The sequence below is a fragment of the Zootoca vivipara genome, chromosome 5, assembly GCF_963506605.1.
Source record: "Zootoca vivipara chromosome 5, rZooViv1.1, whole genome shotgun sequence".
In the NCBI taxonomy this organism is placed as follows: Eukaryota; Metazoa; Chordata; class Lepidosauria; order Squamata; family Lacertidae; genus Zootoca; species Zootoca vivipara.
This window is the reverse complement of record NC_083280.1, coordinates 14,239,879-14,261,137: the sequence shown is the minus strand read 5'-3', so window position 1 is coordinate 14,261,137 and position 21,259 is coordinate 14,239,879. Positions and strand designations below refer to the sequence as shown.

The following is a 21,259-nucleotide window of genomic DNA, read 5'->3' as shown; positions in this document are numbered from 1 at the left end:
CAGAGGGCCTTCTCGGTAGTGGCGCCCGCCCTGTGGAACACCCTCCCATCAGATGTCAATGAAACAAACAATTATCTGACTTTTAGAAGACATCTGAAGGAAGCCCTTTTTAGGGAAGTTTTTATTTTTTATTTTTAAAATAATTTTTATTCATTTTCCATTAATTTCATATCTGAAAATACATCATGGTCAAATTACATTCATACATACAAAGACAAGCAGAAAAAAGAAAAAGAAAAAACGACCTAGAGGAGGCCAAAAAAGAAAAGGAAAAAAGAAAAATAGAAAAAAGGGAAAAAAAAGCCAAAAAAGAAGAAGGAAAAAAGGCATAAAAAACCCCACCTTGATTCATATCATTATTAAAACAATTTGAACTTCCCCAACTCCCCCCGCTCTGGGTTCTTTGTTAATTATCAATTAGGCAATTTCCACAATAATAATATGATCTTTTTGATACTCAAAATTAACTTTTCTATATTATACATGATATCCATATTTATATATCTAAATATCATTTTCATACTATCAATTCCCAAACTTAAATCAACTCTGTTTTAATTCTTCTATCTTTTATTTCTTCCCTTAACTTATTGTTTTTAGGGAAGTTTTTAATGTTTGATGTTTTATTGTGTTTTTAATATTCTGTTGGGCGCTGCCCAGGGTGGCTGTGGAAACCCAGCCAGACGGGAAGGGTATATATAATAAGTTATTATTATTATTATTATTATTATTATTATTATTATTATTATTCATGCCCTCTCTCTCCATGCCCTAATGCCTGAGCCAGGGGTGCCAGCTGATGGAGGACGAGCTGTTTTGGGCTTCCCAATATCCTTTGCACTGGCACCCCCCTCAATGTTGAGATGATGGAGGAGGCTGAATGTGGAGCTAAGTGTGGTTTCAGCGGCTGGCTGGCTGGCTCCTCCTCCTCCTACCATGAAAGGAGGCCAAGTGCGAGAGGGGAGGAGCCGCCCACCATTGAAGCCACACTGTGCTTGGTTCAGCGCTTGGCCTCCTACTGAAGATGCAACATTTTGTTTGTGACACCGCATGCGCACGTTGCATGGGGCGATGTCGGGACCCCTCATTTTTTGGTGCAGGTTGGTGCCTCTGGCCTGAGCCAAAAGAACTGGACTCCAGGTAAAGAAGTGAGCAGGTCACTGTTATGACTTTAAGAGCTGTGTGTTTGAAAGGAAAACCCTCTGGAAAGCTAAACCAAACCAATCTGTTTACACTTTCTTCTGTTGAAATAAAACGGAACAAAAATAACTTTGCACATTTTTTTAAATTTTTAAAAAATACCAATTAGCTGCATTATTGTTTAACAATCGGTGCACCTTTACCCTTGTGTGTGTTTCTTTTTTTCTATTTTAAGCCTGCTGACAGGGACTGTCTTGGCTTGCACTGTTTGTATGCAAGCCATTCTGGGCGCCCTTTTGGCCAAGGAGTGGGGTACAAAATGCTCTAAACAAATGACAAATAATAGTGTCCCTGAACTGCCTTCGAAGAATGAATCCAGTTTGCTCTTGATTAAGAGCTTCCAAATGTGTGCAGGAGTTGCAAGATACACAGGAGAAATAAGGAATCACCCAGCTAATCATAAACAGAAAATGAAGATTTGGATCAGCCTTGTGCTACAGTTGATACCTAACCTCTCTAAAGCAGTAATGAGAGTTAAGACTCAACAGAAATGACTTTTTTTTTTAAAATTACATAATGGATGGTTCAAGGGCTATTTATAGTTTGAATTCTCAGTATAATTTATTTATTCTTTTTCTTTTCTTTAGGGAAAAATACAGCTATTGATTATGCTTCAGCTTCTGCCTGTGCTAATTGTGTCCCAGAATATTTTCATATTGAAGCGCTGCATGTATCTGCTCCTGGTGACCCGCTTTGAGTAATGTGGCAGGCGTCCGGACGGCAGATTTACTCTGCCTTGTAAATTGGCTTTAATTATTGTGAGTTTGGCTATTATTCCCTGGCATTTCCCCCCCCCTTCCTCTTATGCCCTCAAAATGGGCAAGTGGTTTGCAACTGCTCCACGCTTATCTCTTTGGCGGTGTTACAGAGGCTCGTCTATATATAAATCATAGCTGCCAAGTTATCCCTTTTTTAAAGGGATTTTCCCTTATGCTGAATAGGCTTCCTCGCGAGAAAAGGGAAAACTTGGCAGCTATGATATAAATACGTGATTGTCAGCTCCATTGTAGAATGTAAGCACACCTGGATCCAGAGCAGAGTAGCTGCCCAAGCAGTTTTCCCATCTGTGTCACTGGATGGCCCCATGTACATGCAAACTTGAGCACTGTTTACTTATAAACTGGACTTGCAACAAAATGTTGCAGTGTGGAGTGCTTTTGTTCAGGGTTCCAGCCAGCCATGCCATCTTCCAAAGTACTCTATGCCATTCCTTTCCCCCGATAGTTTTCTATTCCCCCAGGAGTCTTTCATGGCTACTGAGTATGCTCAGTCCTTAGTGGGCTGTTCTTTTTATTGCCCCCCTGTAGAATTATTTCTACCCCCTGCTTCCAAAGTTGCTTGTACACATGCAGATCTTGCCCCCCTCCCTCTTGTATGTGTGGTGGATGGGCCCCCACGGTTTTGCTTATGTAATTATTGAAATTCGGAGAACTATGTTATAGGTACAGTTGTACCTTGGAATCCATTCCAGAAGTCCGTTTGACTTCCGAAAACATCTGAAAACCGAGGCATGGCTTCTGATTGGCTGCAGGAGCTTCCTGCACTGAATTGGAAGCTGCGGAAGCCACGTCAGACGTTTGGCTTCCAAAAAACGTTTGGGAACCAGAACACTCACTTCCGGGTTTGCAGCGGCAGTGATATCAATAGACGCTGAGAAGGCCTTTGACAGTGTTTTGTGGTCATTCATGGCAAAGGTAATAAAAAATTTAAATATAGGTGAAACCTTTGAAAGAGCGATCGGGGCCATCTATAGAAACCAACAAGCAAATTTAATAATGAATGGAAGTCTTTCAGAAAAGATAGACATAAAAAGAGGAACTAGAAAGGGGTGCCCCCTATCGCCACTACTTTATATAATTGTATTAGATATTCTATTAAAGAGTATTAGAGAGGGTGGAGGAATTAAAGGGGTTGTGATATATTGTTATATAATGGCAGCAGGAAAGAGCGGAAATGGAAACGCCAGGGAGGAAGGTTGAGAAGTCAACTTATAAAAAATTCTTCTAGATTTGTATTAAATTTGAAGTTAAATTGTTAAAAATCTTTGAAACTCAGTAAAAATTAATTGGCAAAAAAGGGAGAAACTGTGCTAAAATCTCAAGGTAGGACTGTAAGGTAGGCATGGAAACGACCTTCCAAGGACCACACGCCACGGATGGGCGGAGCCAGAGGAAGAAATGGGTGGGGCAATGGATGTAAATTTTGCCTTCGTACAGTAGTTCCTACAATACATTTTTACACTTCCCTCCACCCTCCCTCCATTCAGTCAGACACCATCCTAGTTTAAGGGTACATTCCTAGTTTAAGGGCCATAAATACCCTAGGTGGTGTGGCCTGGGATGAGTACTAAGCACCAAGTAGAGAGGCCCGGCCTGCCACATTTGGTCCCCAGCCATTAGGTTCCTGACCTCCCCATGCTAACAGTGGGTTTTTAATGCTGGATTTTATTACGTTAAAAACTGTATTAATGCATGCAGCGGGCTATTATTCTTGCCTTGTACAAAAGCTGCCACAAATATCTACATAATTGTTATGCATTATGTTCATTATGCAAACATTATCATCTGGAAAGTTGGTCACCCAACTACAGATAAGTTAATAAAAGGGTTGCTTGAGTAATTTGTGCAATATTTCCTGCCCAAGTAATTAAGAAACAATGGCCAACTTAAGGTGGCCATTCGTCTTCCAGAAGGTCCTTTGCATAAGAGAATGAAGAAAGTTTTAACCCCTACCCCGAGCCTCGTGTAATTGCTTAGTTGACCTGCCGCTAGTCTCTCACACGAGTAGCTGGAACTTTAGCTTGTTAAGAGTACTGAGAGTTGTTAGGAGACCCCCTCAGAGAGCTACAATTCCCAGAGTTCCCTGGGAAGAAGGATTGATTGTTAAACTGCTCTGGGAACTGTAGCTCTGTGAAGGCAAGAGGGGTCTTCTAGTTCTTTCTTTAAAAATACAATTTTCAGATTTTGAATATATAAGGTGTGAACGTAAAGTTCGGTGAATGGTCACAGAAATCGGACAGCGAGGAATATTCGAACATACCTTACAGGCCTTCAAAGTAGGCGCCCTCTGATACAATGCACCGTTGACAATGTTTGTAGAACTGTTGGGAACTTTTGGAGAAGTCCTCTTTTTGTACTGCTTTCAGGTCCCTCGTCACAGCAGCTTGGAGGTGTGAAATGTTGGAAAATCTGTGCCCTTTCAGTGCAGATTTCAGTTTTGGAAAGAGAAAGAAATCTGGTGGGGCCAGATCGGAAGAGTATGGAGGGTGGGACAACTCAGTAACCTCAGTAATGATTTTACATGGAATATGCAATTCTTCTGCCATCATTCAGTTGGACAAAAGCCGATCCAACATCAATCATTCATGAACTGTGTCGACATTTGCCACCGTTCTGCTCATTGATGGTCTGCCAGACTGAGGGTCATCTTCGATGGTTTGCCACCCTTCACAGAAATGCTAAAACCATTCACACACTGTCTTTTGAGTTACAGCTCCATCTCCGCGCACAATTGTGAGCATTTCGTGGGTTTCTGATGCCGATTTACCCAATTTGAAACAGAATTTCATATTGACTCTCTGCTTCATTTTCAATTGCAACACACTGCACTATTAACAGCTACTAAGTCTGATATGAGCCTCATATCAGACTTACCTCAATATACAAATATACAAACCTCATATCAGACTTACCTCAATATACAAATGGCTGACCCTACAATCACACCCTCGAGGTCTGGCCCCTCTGATTCTTCGAACCCAATTTCAGTCCGGCTGGCAGTTTGAGGTCCAGGCCACTTCCCCACTGGGGGAAGTAGACAGCCCCGAACATCTATTTTTTAGATGCCCTCTGTACGATAAGGCACGCAGAGATACCATCGCCCCCATTCTGGAGAGCCTGGCTGACCTCCCAGATAAAACCAAACTAAATGCCCTACTATTAGGAAAGGGGCAAAAGTTAACTCAGACGGTAGCCAGATTCTGCACGCAGATCCGCAGGACCAGTCTACCCCCCCAGATCAAGACAGCCAATGGAGTAGCACACTCGGTATTGGTCTGTGGGAAGTAGACCCTCCGTTCGGGTACGCAACTGATGACTTAGAGCAGCACCTGGGGAAAGGCCAGCTGGACCCGCCGTCTGGAAACATAGCCCCTTCAAACTCATAGACTCTTATATCCACCCCGAGTGACAACTCCCATAGCTTTCTAAAGCACTTTTGTTTTAATAGCTGGTATAAATAGGGACCGCTCCGGCGGGAAGGTAAACGGCGTTTCCGTGCGCTGCTCTGGTTCGCCAGAAGCAGCTTTGTTATGCTGGCCACATGACCCGGAAGCTGTCTGCGGACAAACGCCGGCTCCCTTGGCCTATAGAGCGAGATGAGCGCCGCAACCCCAGAGTCGGACACGACTGGACCTGATGGTCAGGGGCCCCTTTACCTTTACCTTTATATGACCGTAATAAAGCTTTGATTTGATTTGAACAGCTACTAAACGCTACCACATAAGTGTAGGCCTGTCAACAAATGCCAAGACACGTGTGCATAGGTTAGCTGAGATATGCCTCCCACATATCTCCGTGAATCTGGCAGTCCCCATTATCATATACCGGGGTGATTCACCCTACTTTCCGGTCACACCTTGTACATCATACATTTCCCAAAACAACGCCCCCCCCAAACCCCACCACTTCCCTCAGGACTTCCCAGTCCACCCCCGCATGGCATTCTAATCAAACCTTCTTTTGCTGCATATTATTTTCGGTAATAGGGGTCTTCTAACAACTCTCAGCGTCCTTAACAGCCTGCAGTTTCCAGGATTCTTTGGGTGAAGCCATGACCGTTAAAGTGCCATCATGTATTGTACTTTAAAACTGGTACAGGGGGATGCGGGTGGCACTGTGAGTTAAACCACAGAGTCTAGTGCTTGCCGATCAGAAGGTCGGCGGTTCGAATCCCTGCAACGGGGTGAGCTCCCATTGCTCGGTCCCTGCTCCTGCCAACCTAGCAGTTCGAAAGCACGTCAAAGTGCAAGTAGATAAACAGGTAGCGCTGCGGCGGGAAGGTAAACGGAGTTTCTGTGTGCTGCTCTGGTTCGCCAGAAGCGGCTTAGTCATGCTGGCCACATGACCCATAAGCTGTATGCCGGCTCCCTCGGCCAATAACGCGAGATGAGCACCACAACCCCAGAGTCAGTCATGAGTGGACCTTATGGTCAGGGGTCCCTTTACCTTTACCTTACTGGTACAGGATCCTTTACTGCATCTGAATCAGGGAACGGGCTAATTTATGGGGTGCAGGAGAGGCTGTGTGGCACCCCCTCACTCCTCCATCATCTTGGCACAGTTCCCCCACCCTTCAGCACCCACTGCCTAAGGCACCTGCTGCACATTGCCCAATGGTATGGCCGGCCCTGTCTTATCAGTGGGGATGACTGGCATCCCTATCAAGGTTCTGTGCTGCATGGATAACTCTCTGCCTTCTGCCCCAGTACCATCATGTCTACTGTACTTCCTTTGCCGCTGCCACAATTGTTGGCGGTTGGGTCTTGGGAAGGGCAGAAAAATTTGCCAAGGGGTGGGAATCAAACCCCTGCACTGGGGGCTAACATACATAGCATTTCAGGCTAAAACCTTGTTTTCCAGAGCATTCAAGCCTATTGGGGACTAGGTGCGGATTTACAAGGTTAGAGGCTCATGCAAGGAGACTGACGTGGCTGGAAGCTAACAGGCAGGCAGTGTAGTTGCCATAGCACCCCCACTTTCTGGACCACAGGATCAAGCATGAGCTCTTGAACATGCTTTCTTTGTGCAAGGCTGATTTATGTGCCTGTGTTTACACTATAAGCGCTCAAAAGCCTTCCCTGGAAAGATCACATCAAAATGTCCCCCCCCCTTCCGTTCTTACCTGTGCGAATGATTCAGAGCGAGGTCGGGCTTCCTCATCTTCAAGTAGCAGATTACAAGCTTTGTTTCAATAAAACTGGCAATACTTGAGATGTCTTTCGGAGAGGCTTCAAAGGGCTTCCCTATAGCTGCACCTTTGCTGCAAAGCTTGCGAGAAATAACAACAACACCCACTTACTGGCGGTACAAAACCGTGTGACAAGTACATTACATAGCTTGACGAAAAGCAGAATAATCAAAGCAGGGTGGTGTTCAAAGCACTCTGCACCTGTCAATGTATTGCAGGCTTACAACACCCCTGGATGATGGTAGGCCAGTATTTCATTGCAGCTGTGGGGAGGAATTGAGGGCTGAGAGACTTGAGTTCATGGTAGGGGAAACAATTGAAGCAGGGTGGGATTTTTGGTTCATCCCCAGCAGCAGTCTAAGCAATTGTCCTTCTTTACTTGTCCTCACCAGGTCAGTTGCTATGAAAAGGTTGCATATACAGTGGTGCCTCGCTAGACGAATGCCCTGTAAGACGAATTTTTCGCTTAACAAAGAGATTTTTCGAGTGGAGGTTGACGAATTCGTTTTGTGAAAAATTCGTCTAGTGAATCGCGGTTTCCCATAGGAATGCATTGAAATTCAATTAATGCTATGGACAAAATAAATAAATAAAAATTCAATGCATTCCTATGGGATTCACTAGACAAATTTTTTGTTATACGAATTGACCCGTGGAACGAATTAAATTCATCTAGTGAGGCACCACTGTATTCAGGGCCGGTCCACCCATGAGGCAAGCAGCCTGAGGCAGATGCCTCAGACGTCAGAACCCCACGAGGCACCATCTGTTGGAGAAGTGGCGACTTCAGTGGAGGCTTCCAGTGAAATCTCACGAGATCTTGTGCACCTTGCAAGATCTCACAAGAGTTCTGTGAGATCTTGGTGGAACCCACCACCTCTGCTGCTGCGTGACCCAGATAAGGGAGGCTTTGGCAGCAGTAGGGATGGCACCCCCCCATTCTGCCTCAGGCGGTGAAATGGGACTTTCCCCCCTGCATATATGTGTCAATCTCTCTCTCTCTATATATATAAATGTAAAAGGGGCCTGAGTGTGTGCATTGATCTTTCGCCAAAACCACTTGACCGATTACGTTCAAATTTTGACACAACGTTAAATGCTCTTATTTGGCTATGAGTGATCGCCAAAAATGAAGAACACCATGCCCATTGGGAAGACAGATGTGACACCTCCACAATGTAAAACCCCCAAAACTTGGTCATTTGGTACCCTCAAATCACACAGCCGGGGAGGCTGGGAAATAGAAGGAAGAGAGATTCCGCAACAGTCTAGCAAGAGTCTAGCGACGGCTACACTGGTACTGCACCAAAGGTAGAAAAGCTTCGCTCTCCACTTTATCTCGGCTCGGCTATGCAGACTAGGCTGCTTTCAAGACTAGGCCGAGTGGAGGTGGGGGCTTGCCTGGGTGGGGGCTGGGGGGAGGGGGCCAGATAGGTCATCACAGGGATGAGCCAGGGTGGGGTGGGCGGAACAGGGGGCGGGATAGGTAATGGGTCGGAACAGGGTGGGGGGGAGTCACAGGGATAAGCCTGTTTAAACATAACACGTGTAAAACAGGAGGACTCTGAAGGTGAGGGGGTGTCTGAAGGGGGGACTCTGAGGCTCCATTTAACAGCCTGACCCACAGCAATGCGTGGCAGGGCCAGCTAGTAGAACCATATATCCTAAAGACACCACAGTCTCTGCCGGCCTGTATTTCAAGGAAACTGAACCTTGTGTAAGCACTTTGAGCCCCTAGAGCAGGCATAGGCAAACTTGGCCTCCAGATGTTTTCAGACTACAACTCCCATGATCCCTAGCTAACAGGACCAGTGGTCAGGGATGATGGGAATTGTAGTCCCTAAACATCTGGAGGGCCAAGTTTGCCTATGCCTGCCCTAGAGCCTCCCGCTGCTCGGAGATGGGGGTGTGACGTAACGATACCAAGCTACGTGGGTCCATGCCTTGACAGGCAGCTCCTGTGTTCCTGGGGGTTAAAAGGTGATATTCAAAGCATCTTCCTTCATGGAAGGTTGTGCATAATGCCTCTCCACTGCTTGACTAGAATTGGGGCTAGCTTATGTAATATGCTTAGATTGAGGTGCTATTCACTGCCCACTGTGAGAAGAGGGATATTAGAGCACATGAAGGATGAATTGAGGATATATATATATATATATATATATATATATATATATATATATATATATATATCATCTCCTAATACCATTTAGAATCATTTTCTCCCAATGATCAACCGAGAACCTGATTTGCATATTCCTTAGTCAGTTGGGAAAGGTCGTGACCAAAGAAATAAAAATCTCAGAATACCTTTTATGATTTCCCTTGCCCAATAATAATAGAGGAGATTCAGATTAGAAGAGGCTGCTTTAATCCATCCATCAAGAAAGCCAAGGAAGACTATAAGTAGGAAAATAAGTGAAAGGAGGAGTAATTTCTGTTCTTAATTCTCAGTTAATGGAAGAGAATCGCGTGAAAAGTGGCCCGCTGAATGCTTTAAGGATGAAATAGGCTTGTTTTCATATTTCACTCATATTCTTCTCCCATGGAATTTAATATAGAATAATCACCTTATTACTGAATACTTTAAAAGCATTCTGAATTTCTAATGCAAGGCTAAGGTCCTCTCTCCATTTATATGGAGCTGTTTAAGCAGCACCATGGGAAGAGAGAGAGAAAAAGAGGAAGGGGAAAAGTTCCCTATCTCATTTCTTTCTCATCACAGCCGTTGCAGGAGCTTCCACTGGAAAGCAGGCTGCCCGGAGAAGCTTGTATGCTTCTCCACATGCAGCAAATAGTTGCTGTGGGGAGAGGGGAAGAATTAAATCAAGGAAATAGCATGCAGGAGAAAGAGTCAAACTCTTTCCCCAGGGTTGCAGCCCCATCCAATATGACACTACCGTACTTTTATCTTTTAAAGAAGATCTATCTATATCTCCCACCATCTCTGCTTGTTTGGCCCTGAGATCCCACCCCTCGGCCTCCGCCATCTGGATGCCACCGAGATGTTTTGGACCTGTGGTCCTATCAGCCTCTGTTTGGACAATAGTCAAGATTCACCACAGTTTCTTCAGATTTGGACCTCACACTAAACTGTGGTTGATTTAAAAGGGAAACTGTGGCTTAGTGTTATAGGCTCATGAGGCCTGTGACTGGGAGTAATCTCCACTGTGGGAAAACACTTAAAAACGGTTTCCGCAGGAAACTTCAGCTCCACTTGGGGAAGAGGAGGAGCCCCCTTTTAAAATACTTTTTATTATTATTTTACTTTCCCTCTGAAATGTGGTCTAAATTAGGAAATATACATATTGGACCACTGTAAGCAGATGGAAACACTGGCAGGATTTTGATTTCGCTTGTAGTGTAATATTTATCATGGAAAATATGGATTGATATAATAGAGTTTGGAGAATATGCAGCTTTAAATGATTAAAATGGGACTCCAGGGAAGGTGTGGGGGGAAATACTGAGATTCGGAGGAATCTCTTTATATGGATATGTAATTGAATTTTTTTAAAAAAACAATTTTGCCTTGTAAAAATCAAATAAAAATGATTTCAAGAAGAAAAAGGAAATATAAATATTGTGCATGCAGATTTTATGCTCCATTTGTGTCACTAAGGCTTTTGAAGATCTAACAACACATCTGACAGCACTAGGGTAGCTCAGCTGGTTGGAACATGGTGCCAATAACACCAACGTCGCGGGTTCAATCCCCGTATGGGACAGCTGCATATTCTTGGATATTTTGCATATTCAGAGGCTTGGACCAGATGATTCCCCACAGTCCCTTCCAACTCTTGTGATTCTATTATTCTTTCACCAGCTGATTCTTTCACTAGCTCCCCTCTGCAGATTTTTAGGGATTCACATGACCTGAGCTGGGTTGTGCCATGCCATTCTCTAGTTTCGGCCTCAAGACAGGGCAAATGAAGTGCTTTGAAGATTTGAAATATGCTACACAAAGCTCCTGATATAATTACCTCTTTTTATTTTATCCCACCTTTTCCAGGAAAAATTGCAGGCCGTTTATGACACTCCTCAGTTTCAAATCCCCATATCATCTTGTTACAGGTAAGAGACGTAAATCAGAGGGTTCATTGCTTGTAACTTTTAGCCCTGCTACCATATATATATGAATATAGCCTCCAAAGTGTATCTGTAGGAAAGAGGTATTTGTGGCTAAAAGAGCGAGAGAATTATTTCCACACGCCTCAGCGAGCACAAAGGTATTGCCGAGTTTTTTTTGTGTGGGGGGTATTCTTTTTTGGTAATAATGCTTTTCTACAGACTAGACCCTGCTTCAGCGTGACAAAAAAAATATGGGAACTGGGAAATGGAGCTGTTAAATGATGGCGGGAAGTAAGGAATCATTTAGAATCTTTACATTAAAGCTCTACCCTTTAAAATGATGTCCAGGGAAGTTTTTAATTGTGTTTTATTGTGTTTAATTGATGCTTTATTGTGTTTTTAATATTTTGTTGGGCGCCGCCAAGAGTGGCTAGGGCAACCCACTCAGATGGGCAGGATATAAATAATAAAATGATGATGCCACAGGGGGTGCCACAGGGTTCTGTCTTGGGTCCAGTCTTATTCAACATCTTTATCAATGACTTGGATGATGGGCTTGAGGGCATCCTGAGCAAGTTTGCAGATGACACCAAATTGGGAGGGGTGGCTAATACCCCAGAGGACAGGATCACACTTCAAAATGACCTTAACAGATTAGACAACTGGGCCAAAGCAAACAAGATGAATTTTAACAAGGAGAAATGTAAAGTACTACACTTGGGCAAAAAAATTGAAAGGCACAAATACAGGATGGGAGACACCTGGCTTGAGAGCAGTACATGTGAAAAGGATCTAGGGGTCTTGGTAGACCACAAACTTGACATGAGTCAACAGTGTGATGCAGCAGCTAAAAAAGCCAATGCAATTCTGGGCTGCATCAATAGGCGTATAGCATCTAGATTGAGGGAAGTAATAGTACCACTGTATTCTGCTCTGGTCAGACCTCACCTGGAGTACTGTGTCCAGTTCTGGGCACCACAGTTCAAGAAGCTGGAACGTGTCCAGAAGAGGGCAACCAAAATGGTCAAAGGCCTGGAAATGATGCCTTATGAGGAACGGCTTAGGGAACTGGGTATGTTTAGCCTGGAGAAAAGAAGGTTAAGGGGTGATATAATAGCCATGTTCAAATTTATAAAAGGATGTCATATAGAGGAGGGAGAAATATTGTTTTCTGCGGCTCCAGAGAAGCGGACACGGAGCAATGGATTCAAACTACAAGAAAGAAGATTCCACCTAAATATTAGGAAGAACTTCCTGACAGTAAGAGCTGTTCGGCAGTGGAATTTGCTACCAAGGAGTGTGGTGGAGTCTCCTTCTTTGGAGATCTTTAAGCAGAGGCTTGACAGGCATATGTCAAGAATGCTTTGATAGAGTTTCCTGCTTGGCAGGGGGTTGGACTGGGTGGCCCTTGTGGTCTCTTCCAACTCTATGATTCTATGATGATGAATACAACAACAACAACCAACTTGGAGAGTGAGGTTCAGCGCTGTAATCCTCCCAGAGTCTTTGAAACAGGTAAAGCTGCTGAAAATTACATTTGAGATATCCTGCCCCCACACCCTGATATTCTTTGATGTGGAAGGAAAAGGATGAACTTGAATTTCAAGCGCTGGATTAGGCTTGGCATGGACTAGGGAGCCTTTCACATGATCCAGCAAGGTTTTTCTTGTGGAACATATGTCTTGTGGGAGGTATCTGAGGCCATGCGGTACCATTTCAGACTTCAGGTGGAGGGTGGCCAAATGTTTGAATGCTCCTCCGCATCATATACAGCCCTATCAACTTGAAGGAGAAGGCGATGGTCTAGTGCAGGCACCCCCAAACTGTGGCCCTCCAGATGTTTTGGCCTACAACTCCCATGATCCCTAGCTAACAGGACCAGTGGTCCGGGATGATGGGAATTGTAGTCCAAAACATCTGGAGGGCCGAAGTTTGGGGATGCCTGGTCTAGTGTATTTAATCCAGCTTGCCTCTTTTGCATGAGCAAGTAAGCATTTGGTCTTCCACCTGCGTTCAGAAATGGTACAACCACAGAAAGGTTCATCCCCTTTCTCAACAGGACCTGGAAGTTATTTGGTGTCTGTCTCGATCTGTGCTGCCTGCAAGAGATGGGGGAGAAATTTGTTCAGTTCCCATACATTTTCCAAACCAATGCATGAACTGAAATATGGGTCTCCTTGGAAATTTGCGCTTCTCCCGATTTTGCAAACTGTGGTCTAACCAATCGATGCTAACAGGAATGTATATATATTAACAAAAAGTCATACTGTCCCCATCTTGAGATGTGAGCTTCATGTCAGGACCTCCTTTGCTGCTGCTTGCCCTGTTGCCTCTCAGGCCTTCCTCGAAAAATGATTGTAATATCCTGGACCAGGGATAGCCCACCATGCTGGCTACTGCTGTACTGGAGAAAAAGAATCTCTCAAGCTAATAGCATTGCCAGTACTACTCAACCTTGCTTTGCAGGCAAAAATGACAAGAAACCGGCATGATGAGGACTAGTTAAGGTTTCTGTAGAGCTCATGCACACCCACACACATTTAAATAAACAAACAAAAATAGTGAAGAATAAGAGCAAATTGGCTTTTGGTGCTATCACTGTTCCCTGTTCGATCTTCCTTCCTTATTTTCGAGACAACTTGGGATATATTTTCAGCTGAGCAAGCAGAAATTCTATTTATTTATTTTAAAAAAAACCCTCCACCCTGCCGTTATTGTTAATGAGAGTTGTGTAAATAACTTCCTGTACAATGTCTCAAAATTTTCATTTCATGTTAATTCAATACCAAATCTGCATGCAGCTGCCATCCGAGAGGAGCTAAATTTACTGGCCTTTATGCGAATCGTTCTGCAATTGCTGTCATTGAGAGGTTTATTGTTTGCTATTCTCGCAGCCCTCTCAATGAGCTAGGTGGGCATTGGATGGGCTGAAAGCCTGGGATGCATGATAATGTCTCAGTCCACAAAGCCATCCTTATCTGAGCAAGTTAGGCTAAGCAGGGTGCTATTTATGTATGTATCCAAATGCACAATCTGAAAGCAGTTTACATTGGCTCCTATGTCATAGGATTGTAGAGTTGGAAGGGACCACGAGGGTCATCTAGTCCAACCCCCTTGCAATGCAGGAATCTCAGCTAAAGCATCCATGACAAGATGGCCATCCAACCTCTGCTTAGAAACCTCCATGGAAGGAGAGTCCACAACATCCCGAAGGAGGCAGTTCCACTGTTGAACAGCTCTTACTGTCAGAAAGTTCCTCCTGATGTTTAGTCGGAATCTCTTTTCTTGTAACTTGAAGCCATTGGTTCAAGTCCTACCGTCCAGAGCAGGAGAAAACAGCTTGTTCTCTCTTCCCTGGAATGAATTTTTTTAATTTTGTTTTTCTTCCCTGTGACAGCCCTTGAGATATTTGAAGATGGCTATCATATTTCCTCTCAATTTCCTCGTTTCCAGGATAAACATACCCAGCACCTTCAACCATTCCTCATAAGGCTTGGAAGGCAGCCCTGTTTAGGGAAGCTTTTAATGTTTAATAAATTATTGTATTATTGTATTTTAATATTTCTGTTGGAAGCCGCCCAGAGTGGCTGGGGAACAAATAATAAATAAATAAATAAATAAATTTATTATTATTATTGGTTTCCAGACCCTTGATCATGTTGGTTGCCCTCTTCTGTTCAGGACTTAGGGTTTGCTTCCAAAGTCACAGGGATGTAGGAAACTGCCTTATAGTGGTTCAGACCTCTGGCCCGTTTAGCTTTGTACACTGGCCGGAAGTGGTACTCAAGGGTTTTCATACAGGGGACTTTCCTAGCTCTACCACCTGGAGATGGTGATGATGGCAATGATAGTGATGTTGAAATTTATTACCTGCCCTTCACCAGAAGTTCCAGGGGTGGGTTAGAACGATTCAAAATTCAGAATTAAAAACAGTTAAAATGGTCACAGGAGATGCGTGGGTATTGAACAAACACACTGCAGATGTTGAAGGTCAAGATCAAGAGCTGCATCTTTGGCCTTTGCCGGAATCTGTAGAGCAGGCATCCCCAAACTGCGGCCCTCCAGATGTTTTGGCCTACAACTCCCATGATCCCTAGCTAAGAGGACCACTGGTCAGGGAAGATGGGAACTGGAGTCCAAAACATCTGGAGGGCCGAAGTTTGGGGATGCCTGCTGTAGAGTGAAGAAGCCGGACAGACTTCTGTGGGGGGTGAATTCTACAGCTTAGGGGCTGTCACAGATAATGCCCTTTCCTGAGATTTTGTGGGACACCTACAGTACACAGACAACATTTACATTCACAGCTCCATCTGCTTTCCCTTTGGCCCCACCCACCACTGCCATGTGGCCCTCAGAAGGGAATGTGGCCCTCAGTCTGAAAAAGCTTCCCCCTCTCTTGCCTTAACTAGTGCTTCTCCCCTCCCCTGTCCCCCGCCCCCCCCAGGGAAGTGGCAAAGTTACCCGAAAGCATTCACTGCCCGCCAAGCTGTTTTCCTGGTTTTGGCCCGCCATTGCATCCTGTGTCAGAGAGCTGAATTGACATTAGCTGCACAGCCGGCCTCTCACATCTCTCCCCCGCCATTTAGAGGGGGACCATTGTTCCGAAAAGCTGCTGTCACTGGCTGCTCAGCTGCAGAAAGCTAGCAATCTCAGATGCATTATGAACAAACAATCAAACAAAAAGCCCCCATCCCTGAATAGAGCCCCAAACCTCCTACACCTTTCATTGTCTCTCTCAACAGCGCCTCTCTCCCTCCCTCCACCTCCACCCATCGCTGTTGTTCATCCTTTGACACTGTAAAATAACAAACGGCTCTGGCAAAAGCTGTCACTGTGCCCTGCCAGCGTGTCTAAATACCTAAATGCAAGTGAAGTACTTTAATAACACACTTCTGCTGTACCCCGGGTCCTGTCCTTGCGGATAAAGTTTCTCTCCAAATCCGTCTGTGAGGTTTCTGAACTTAGCAAGGCCCTCTGCAACGGTACTCTTCAAAAATGCTATCAATTTGCCAGGAGAACCTCTTCAGGCATAAAAGACTACACAAATAACGCAGGCTCGCTGTATTTCATGAAACCTTCCTCTAGCACAGTGGGTGGGGAAACTCTTCCCCAGCCCGTAAAGCACGGGTGTCAAACACAAGGCCCGGGGGCCAAATCCGGCCCGCCAGACCTCGTCATGTGGCCCGCCGAGCGCCCCAGCCAGCGGGACCCAGCACCGGGACCTTGCTGCTGAAGCGCCGCGCCGACAAACAGCTGGGGCCTGGGGTGGGGGTAGAAAGGCGGCCGGAGGAGCGCTGCGTGGAGCGCCCCGAGCCACAGCAGGAGGAGGCAGCTTGCCGGGTCAGCTCCCAGCAGCACCGCACGGAGAGTCCCGAGCCTCTGCGACGCAGCAGTGCTCTGTAGCACTTTGAATCCTCCTGCCACGGCTCGGCGCCTGGAAACGACTGCTGCTGCAGCAGCAGCAGCACAGACAAAGCACCCAGCAGCACTGCGTGGAGGAGGAGGAGGATTCAAAGTGCTACAGAGCACTGCTGCGTCCCAGAGGCTCGGGACTCTCCGTATGGCGCTGCCGGGCACCGACCCGGCAAGCCTCCTCCTCCTCCTCCTCTTGCCTCACCTCCTCCTCCTCCTGCCGTGGCTCAGCCTCATGAACGTGAGCTCAGCAGCGGCTCAGCCTCATGAACATGCAACTCTGAGGCTTTACGCACGTCTCCTAAAACGGACACCCGCTGCCTCACGCTGCACGGGAAATGCTTTTTGCCCCTGGGTCCCTTCGTGCTCTTTTCTGGCGCTGAATCAAGGCGGCGACCCCCCTTCCCTTTCTTCCTTCCTCTCTCTCGTTCTTATTCTTTCTTTCCCTCTCCTCCCTTCCTTCTTTATCTCTGTCGTCTCTCCCTCTTTCTTTTTCTCTCCTTCTTTATCTCTGTCGTCTCTCCCTCTTTCTTTTTCTCTCCTTCTTTATTCCCTTCTTTCCTACTCTTCTTTCTCTCCCCTTTCCTTCCTCTCTCCCTCCTGCTCCCTCTTTTCTTTCTTTCTTCCTTCCTTCCTTTCTTCCTTCCGTCCTTCCCATCTTTCTTCCTCTCCTCATTCTTATTCTTTCTTTCCCTACTTCCTTCCTTCTTTCTCCCTTTCCGTCTTCTCTCCCTCTTTCTTTTTCTCTCCTTCTTTATTCCCTTCCTTATTTCCTACTCTTTTTTCTCTCCCCTCTTTCCTTCCTTCCTCTCTCCCTCCCACTCCCTCTTTTCTTCCTTCCTTCCTTCCTCCCCTCCCTCTCCCTCTCCCTCTCCTCAGAAACATAGGATGCTGCTTTATACTTCTGGCCCTTGAACCCTGGAACCAGGAGAGCAGCTCCAGTGAGTCAACCTCAGCCAGTCCCTTTGGTGAAGGGTGGTGGCTCACTGGCAGAACAGCTGTCCTGCATGCAGAAGGACCCCAGCATCTCCAGGTACCAGTAGCTCTGCAAAGCTCCTGCATGAAACCGTAGCGAGCCTCCACCACCCAGTGCAGTTAACAAAAATCATTTTTCAATAAATTGTACAATAATTGTACATTTGAATATCTACTTGCCATTATTCTGACTATGTTTCTGCTTTCAGAGCTAGTTATTACTTACATTATTACCAAAAAAAAAACAGTAATAATTGAATGCAGTGACAATAATTTGATAATAAAGAGTGGACACATAGTCCTACAGATACAACCGGCCCTTTGAGGGTGACCAAACTGCTGATGCGGCCCCCAATGAATTTGAGTTTGACACCCCTGCCGTAAAGGGTTCAATTCCCTAAGGGATTATCTGCGTTAGAAAAAAGTGAACATCAGCTGAAGTCTCTCTCTCTCTCTCTCTCTCTCTCTCTCTCTCTCTCTCTCTCTCTCTCTGTCTCTTGCCGGAAGTTTTAACTGTTCATTCTGAGGGTTCTCCCCCCTCCTCACCTTCGTTTCAGCTTTCCCCTGACCCCCCCATCTCTCCCATGGGAACCTCATGTATGCTATATTTGCTTCCATGATGGAAGAAAGCTGATATACAGATGTAAGGAAATAAAAGGAAGGGTCTACCGGTAGCATTGTGGCCAAGTGCCCCTGCACATTTGGGTGAAGAGGCCATGGCGGGTGGGCATTATGGCCCATGAAGCTGGGTGAAACTGGCAGTGGAAGCCCAAGAAGTGGTGCCCCCCAGCAGAGATTATTGTACAGTGGTACCTCTACTTACGAATTTCATGCGTTCCGAACACACATTTGTAAGTCGAAAAAAATTGCAAGTCGAATCCCATAGGAACGCATTGGGAGAAAAAATTCGTAAGTACAGTGGTGCCTCGCTTAACGAATGCCCTGCTTAACGAAATTTCCGCTTAACGAAAGGTTTTTTCTAGCAGAGGTTGCCTCGCTAGACGAATTAGTTTTACGAAAAATTCGTCTAGCGAATCGCGGTTTCCCATAGGAATGCATTGTAATTCAATTACTGTAATGTGTTCCTATGGGCAAAAAAATTCAATGCATTCCTATGGGATTCGCTAGATGAATTTTTCGTTATAAGAAAAGACCCGTGGAACGAATTAAATTCGTTTAGCGAGGCACCACTGTAGAAGCAACCCTATCTAAAAATTCGTAAGTAGAAAAAAATCCTATCTAAACCGCATCCAAGATGGCGGACGGAGCTCCATTCGTAAGTAGAAACATTTGTAAGTAGAGTTATTCGTAAGTAGAGGTACCACTGTATTTTAATGTTCTGTTGGAAGCTGCCCAGGGTGGCTGGCGAAACCCAGCCAGATGGGCAGGGAATAAATAATAAATTATTATTATTATTATTATTATTATTATTATTATTATTATTATTGGCAGTGGCACCGGCTTCTGGCAAGATCTCGCTGAAATCTCATGGGATCTCACAGAGCATACGAAATCTCCTGAGACTTTTGTGAGACCCGCTGCTGCCATTTTTCAGGCGACCCTGTGCATCACAGGTAGGGGAGGTTGCTCTAGGGGCGAGGCTGTGGCCGTGGGGCGGCACATTCCTGTTTCACCACAGGCAATGAAACGGGACACACCACCCCTGGACAGCAGGCCCTGTCCTGACATCCACAGGTTCGAAAGACTGTATGGAAAAAAAACTCACGCTCATAGAAATGCTGTGATGCTGCTCCCTGTCCCATAATGCCTCTGTCCAGCTTTTCCACAACAGTTGGAAAGGACTACAATAGTCCAAGGAGGTGTTGCAAAGTATGGGACAGTCCAGCCTCTCACCTTGTCAGTGGGACCCAAAGGCCGGGAGGACCCGGAGAGGCTTGTTGCAATCACAGCACAATCAAGGGCCCCATGATTTGATTTGATTTTTTAAAAATTCTAATTTGTAGATATGGAGCTGGAGTACGGGTCACTAATGCCTAATTGTCATTACAGCCTCTTATTATTCTACACAGCAGTTAATCAGCTTTTAGACTGGGCGTGAGAGACAAAAATAACTCTCTGCATTCTACTTCCACAAAACAGCTTACTCTTATCAGCCCCTTAAAAAAGTGTAATTAGCGTCGGTGTGTGCGCACTCTCAATTATGCTGGGTGGGTGCAGAGTCTGGGAAGAGGGAAGCCACTGCCATTTCACCGCAGTACCTCCTATTCACCAAGAGGCTACATGGTGGGCGGGGGGGGGGGGGCTGCTGCTGAGGAGATGGTGCTCGCTGCAGATGTTGCTGTCCCTGCGGTGGCAGCAGCAGGCAATGCATTCCTTTGAGGCTGGTTCTGCTGCCCCTGTGGATCCTGCCACCTGAGGCAAATCTCACTTTGCCTCATGTGTGGACCGGCCCTGAATGGGGTAGAGGAACGTAATGATAAAGGAACTGATTACACAAGTGATTCCATAAAATTCCTCCACATCTGACAGCCCTTCCCCTAAGGTAAAGAGACACTGCGGATGTGCTTAGGGTGTGGAGTTTGGGTATGTTGTAAAGGTAAAGGGACCCTTGACCATTAGGTCCAGTCGTGACCGACTCTGGGGTTGCGGCGCTCATCTCGCGTTATTGGCCGAGGGAGCCGGCGTACAGCTTCCAGTTCATGTGGCCAGCATGACAATGCCGCTTATGGCGAACCAGAGCAGCACACGGAAACACCGTTTACCTTCCCGCTGTAGCGGTACCTATTTATCTACTTGCACTTTGACGTGCTTTCGAACTGCTGGGACCGAACAACGGGAGCTCACCCCGTCGCAGGGATTCGAACTGCCGATCTTCTGATCGGCAAGCCCTAGGCTCTGTGGTTTAACCCACAGTGCCAGCCGCTTGGGTATGCTGTAGCAACATGGTAATAGTGATTGCGATCTGAAGTACAATAAAACAATAGTCAGTAAAATTACAATTGGTCTAAGTAAAAAGCATTTTTTTGTCTTGACAGTACATCAAACACTCAAACGTTGATCACTGGAGCCTTTGCGCAAAATGTAAATGAAACCTTGTGGGGAAAATAAAGGAATTATTGCTTATGTCATGTTTTCAGAGGAACAAGGAAATATTTCTGAGCTTTAGAGAGACTGTCAACTCTGGGCAAAATAGCCAAATGTACAGGGGAGCCAATTAGGCCTAATTATAAATCACCCAATCTGTTCTTGTTCTCTTTCTTTCTTTACTGCAGAATTCTTATACCTCTGAGTATGCAGTTGCCAAGATGCCAAAGATGTTGCTTAAACAAAGTAACATGTGGAGAGACTACCATTGCTAATGCCAAGTAAGTAACGCCAGAACATAGATGTTGGTGGCAAGAAAAAAATAATTATAAAAGGGGAATTCCCTGGATGCCAAGATGCAGTACTCTTTGGTGAAAGAACACCAGCAGAGATTTAAAATCACAAAATATGCAGCAAAATAAAGCGTGGACATATAGACCATTAGACCTTTAAAATACAGTGGTGCCCCGACTTACGAATTTAATCCATTCCGAAGGCACCTTCGTAGGTCGAAAAATTCATAAGTCGAAAAGCGCCATTGGAAACGCGATTTCCCATAGGAACGCATTGGAAACGGAAAAGTTCGTAA

General features: G+C 45.4%; 1 protein-coding gene across 1 annotated transcript in view; it reads right to left on the bottom strand.

The window, feature by feature from the left end:
• SPATA16 (spermatogenesis associated 16) overlaps positions 1-21,259 on the bottom strand; it is a 138,367-nt gene that overhangs the window by 100,304 nt on the left and 16,804 nt on the right. The window contains exon 2 of the mRNA XM_035133809.2: positions 7,102-7,247. Within this exon, the coding sequence (XP_034989700.2) occupies positions 7,102-7,247 (146 nt within the window). The remainder of the gene's footprint in view (positions 1-7,101; positions 7,248-21,259) is intronic.